The sequence below is a fragment of the Leptonotus elevatus genome, chromosome 12 (assembly GCF_054856555.1).
Source record: "Leptonotus elevatus isolate MCC_2025b chromosome 12, RoL_Lele_1.0, whole genome shotgun sequence".
In the NCBI taxonomy this organism is placed as follows: Eukaryota; Metazoa; Chordata; class Actinopteri; order Syngnathiformes; family Syngnathidae; genus Leptonotus; species Leptonotus elevatus.
In genome coordinates this window covers 22,293,396-22,298,649 of record NC_141250.1, presented here as the reverse complement: position 1 = coordinate 22,298,649, position 5,254 = coordinate 22,293,396, and the positions used below count along the sequence as shown (strand labels likewise).

General features: G+C 41.8%; 1 protein-coding gene across 2 annotated transcripts in view; it reads left to right on the top strand.

The window, feature by feature from the left end:
- The window catches only part of LOC147165060 (calcitonin gene-related peptide type 1 receptor), a 28,994-nt gene extending 25,060 nt beyond the window's left edge, over positions 1-3,934 (top strand). For both annotated transcript variants that reach the window (XM_086091467.1, XM_086091466.1), the window contains exons 12-13: positions 395-436; positions 1,147-3,934. In XM_086091467.1, the coding sequence (XP_085947593.1) occupies positions 395-436; positions 1,147-1,368 (264 nt within the window). In that variant the 3' untranslated portion in view covers positions 1,369-3,934. The remainder of the gene's footprint in view (positions 1-394; positions 437-1,146) is intronic.
- The last annotated feature ends 1,320 nt before the right edge of the window (positions 3,935-5,254 follow it).

The window sequence follows — 5,254 nt, the reverse complement described above, 5'->3', positions numbered from 1 at the left end:
TAAATCATAATGTATGCATATATAATGGTTTGGTGGCAGTTTGGGTCACGCTATCTTAAAAGCCGGAATTTTATTTTTGGCATACAAATGCGCGTGTTTGATTGGCTGTCATCCGCGGCGGCGTTCCATCGTGATCGGCCGCTCGTGAAACTCGTGGCGTCCTTCGGTTGGCGTCGCGGGCAGCAGGAAGGACGTTGGAAACGGCGCGAGCCGAGAAGCGTTGACGTCGCAGTTGTTATCTGCTCAGGATGGGCAAGGCGCTGCAGGAAGTGGCTCTAATCGCATAAACAAACTCGCGGCAAGAACTTTGGGCTCCACTTCGTGGCAATATGGATCGTTATCGCTTGTTTATTCTGTCATTCCTCTCACGGCCGTTCGTTTGTTTACGTCGCAGGGTCTGCTGGTGGCCACCATCTTCTGCTTTTTCAACGGAGAAGTAAGAGTTCTTTTTTCTTTTCTTTTTTTTTTCCATTCTACGATTTTGTTTTGCTAACAGTTAAACAAATCTCTGTTGATGGACGAGTTGCTAAGGTTTTGTATATGTTATAATATTATTAATGATATTAACTTCAAGATGAAGCAGACCATAAATGCAGCAGAACTTAACAACAAACATGGTCCACTCGCAGTCACTGAAATGTTTTATTATATAATCCTGGCCAAAGTGGGAAGGGAACATTAACTCATTCAGCCATTTTCACTGAAGCAACCCCCTTCGCTCTTGGCTGTTATACTGGATTTGGACTGATTTTGCAAAGCCCACAGATTATTGTTTGCTATTGCTATAAAAACATGGAAGCTACCAAAAGAAAGATGAGAGTCCCTTCTTTCATCAGGAAAAAAAAGTATATTTGTCCCTGTTTCCGTTTTGCAGCAACTAGCATTAGAATATAGCCAAGTTTCATCATTATTCACAAGCCTTTTGAAAACACTGGCAAAAAGAACTTGTCGCAACTACCCTGGGCTGATCTTTTATATTCTGCTGCCACCTGCTGGCTGTTAAAAAAAAACTTCCAATATGTTTTGGGGAGTAAAGGACAAAGTATTAAAAAACGTATTTATACGTTTTTTGGGGGTTTGAATGAGTTAATTGAAGGGCCGACCAATAAACCGCAGACTGACGCCTTCCTGCGTTTCTCCGGCAAGGTCCAAGCGGTTTTACGGAGGCACTGGAACCAGTACAACCTCCAGTTCGGCAGCAGCGTGGGAAACCATTCGGACGCCATGCGCTCGGCGTCCTACACGGCGTCCTCCATCACCGAGGTGCAAGGCTGCTACAGCATCGACGGCCACTCGGAACACATGAACGGCAAAGGGTGCCTCGACGCGGACGCGTCCATCCTGAGGTCAGAGAACCCCCTCGGCTGAGCGCCGCCTCCGACGCCGTCCTTCGCCGGCTGCGGCGTCCGTCGCGTCGCTACCCGCCTTCCCGGACCGAAAAAGACGAGATTCTGCTCACAACTCTTGTCACATTGACACGGGCCCATTATTAGTCATGCCAAATGTGATTTACAGGGTTAGGTTTAACGTTCGGATGCTTTTGATTGTGCCAAACTGACAAATCTTTCTTGGAATCATATTTTGTTCAAATCAATCTTGATGAAAATTTGTGTTTTGGGGATTACCAGGAAAGTTTGAAAAAAAAAAAAAGATCCGAGTTTGATCATCACTTCGCCATGAAAACGGGGTTCAGCTTTATTCTCTCTTTTTTTTTGCCCTTACAAAAACACAGAGCAGATGTTTCCTTTCATAATATATTCATGTTATATCATATATTTCATTAATTTATCCGTTGCTATTCTTGTTTATAAGAAATGTCACTTGTGTATTTATTTGTGCTGTGGATACGCTTTTTTCATTCATGAAGTTATGCTGCGTTCTGAATTCCTTTGGCAACTTCAACATTTTCTAATCTTGTTTTGTTTTTGTGCTTTTTTAAAAAAAAAATCAAAAATCAAAAATCCAATAACTACTTGCAGTTTGCTCTGCCCGGGCCCGACGCGCTGGTGGCCATCTTGGAGGGAAGCGAGATGACAATCATGAAATGTAATTATCGTGCTTGTTGTGTCAAAACGTTACTTTCCGTGTTAGCTTCCAACAAAAAAAAAAAAAAAAAAAAGTGCCGCTGAATTCATGTTGGACTCGCAACATCTGAATGAGCAAAAGTTTGTGATTTTACTGTTATTGTCGAACAAGTGCCATATAATTATAAAAATGATGCAGTATTAACGTTCTTACGTTCCGTTTCGTTCATGAGATTTTGGTTTGATTCAATCTTTTGAATTGGAGAAGCTCGTTTTCACATTTTGCGTGGTTTTGTGGAAGGAAACGCAAAAAAAAGTCGATTTTTTTCCACTTCGTCAATTGAACTTGAACGTTCGACAACACTTTTCATACCGTTCGTAATGCAGCCAAATAAGTAGAGCGGGTGTAAATACTATTGTACGTTTGAAAGTGTGCGTGTGTGCGCGTGTGCGTGCGTGCGTGCGTGCGTACATGGTTTATATTTACAGCACGTACGAGCGCATTACGTGACGGCGTGTGAGACGTTGGTAGAGACGAGAAAGAAGAAAAAAAGAAGAATAGACAAGGGCAAGCGCTGTATGATTTAGCGTCATGTCTCGCGAGCTTCCCTGTGGGACGCCATATCATCAGACAACATCCTCCAATTTCAGTGGATTTTGTAAATAGCTTTTTCAACCTCCCACTGTGACACTAAAACCCTCGACAGAATTATTATTATTTTTTAAACGATGAGTGGAGCACAATTTTTTTGAGTTAGGTCTGACAGCTGTTTTTTTTTTTTTTTTTAGATTTTGGGGTGCGGAATCCAAAACAGATCTGTTTTTCTCTAATTAAGTCACGTTTTCTTCAAAATACTGCACTTGACAGCTATTTCTGTAAGATTTCAAATATTGAAATCCAATAGAATCTGAAGAAACAGGCATGGCCGCAATGTTTCTTGAAGACTTTTTCAAACGATACGGCTATTATGGTTTCATTGCTACCACGCTAGCTTTGCATTTGCAGCTCTTGCTAGCACTCAGCGGACCGTCTCAATTGTGACTGCACAAACAAGTTGCCACGTCGCTGTCATCGTATAAGCCGCTCTTCTTACTACAGTCTTACTACAGCGAATCAGCAAAATTTCACTTGTCTGGACGGAGAAAAACTTTACATGAAAATAACTAAAATTTGGGAATCAGCATGTTTAAAAAAAATAAATAAATAAATTTGTATAAAAATCGAACTCAACAGAATTTTTTTTCCAAATTGTTCCCCAGTGTGATTAAAGGTAAAACTATTCATATTTACAAACTATCAATGTACTCCGATTTTTTTTTTTGTATATATAATCTGGCACCCAAAGATGACAATGAATTGGACGGACAGATGACGATGAAGGCTTGGAATTTCCCACGTGGTGTTGCATCATCACACAGAACTGGTTTTATTTTGAAAAGGACGACGACCGCCGTCGAGCGTTTATGTCGTTTGACTTGTTTTCCCGACGCTACGAGAAGCTTTGTGGCGTTCCAGCGACGCGCGTCCTGTGACGCGACGGCGTCAAGTATGAAGACATTTGCGACGACGTCCGCCGCTCACGTTTCTACTGTACTGTATTGAATTTGGTGGTCTTAAGCGACGCCGTTCTGCTGTTTGAATGTATCCGTTGGCAAATTCTGTCATGTGACAAAAACTTTATTTGCATACAATGTCTATTTTGTATTCTTATTATTCCACTGAACTGAACAATGTTGCTATCGTGGATGTATCTTCCTACGAGAACAGTATAGCACTGCACTTGTTTGTTTGTTTGTTTGTTTGTTGTTCATCGCATAATTCAGATTTTGTTTTTTGTTTCTTTCGTTCATTGTGAAGGAAATCACCAACACTTTTCTTACACTGACCTAATAAAAGTCATTATAAAGTATGTGTTATTGTCCAGATTGTTGTGGTGCGTTTAGGTACGCTTGCACACAATTGACGAGTGCCGTCACTATCGAATATTTGTTAGAATCGATTAATCCGTCGATTATTCAATCGACTCATCCGATTCATTTTAATTTTGCATTAAAGTGTATTACCAAAGCATTTTTTCCCTCTGATTACTGTTTATCATGTAGTGATGACAAAAAAGGTCGATTGAAGTTGAACTGTGTTACCGATTCGTTAATTGTTTTCGAAAGTAAAAACGGATGTTTACAAATGTCTTACTTTGACTAAACGCAAAAGATAAGGACGACAGAAATCAGTGAACAATTACTGTTACTGTTCATATGCTGATATGAGTTGTCAATTAATTTGATAATCGATTACTTGAAATGAATCGATAAATTTTTACAGCTCTACAATTTGCTCCAAATGCATATGCGACTGTTGATCATTTTCAGGGGTGGCAAATCCAGGGCCAGAAAGTAAAAACCCTGCCACAGTTTGGCCCCAGGTGCTAGCTAGCTAGCTAGCTAGCTCCCTAGCTAGCATCAGGGGCTAAAGCCAAACTGTGGCATGCTTTTGGCTTTGTGGACCTGGATTTGCCACCTCTGTTCATTTTCCAAAATGGCCGAAGCAATGCACGTTTTGATCTTTAGAGTTAAAAAAGAAAGAAAAAAAGAACTTGAATAAAAATAGAAATCAACTTGACTTGACATGCGCAATTCCGTTCATCTTGGCCCAAACAAATGAGCATCGGGGGATCACGCAAGAGTTTGGAACGCCGCCTTTCTGTATATTTTTATATTTCCGAGCCCACCGCTCGCGTTTCACATTCCAAATCTGCTCTCAGCAAATCCCGGAGAAACCCGACGTTGTCATCATGCGAGCTGCTTTCGGGGGTCGTCGTTCACTCACTTCACTTCCACCCTCGCATTTCCACACACCGCCGCCCCTTTTAGTCCCCATATGGAATTTCTTATGACCCATATCTCGCTGTTAAGCAATGCGGCTGGGAGGGAAGGGCCCGGGGGGGGGGGGGGGGGGGGGGGATGTTGGGGGGTGCACAAAAGGGTCAATGAAGATGTTTCCTGTTGTTTTTCGGGAACTGAAAGGTCCGTGTTGCTTTCTCTCACACGAACGTGATACAAATAATACAAAATATGGTTTGAAACCGTGAGTTTGCCGCACACAAGTTTGCAACCATTTGTCAGCGGCGACATTTTGCTGTTATAAGAAATCGGCTTCAGGGTCTATAATCGAATGAACCGATCCGATTGCTTAAAAGGGACTTTCGTTCGTCTGAACGCGATCGACGATC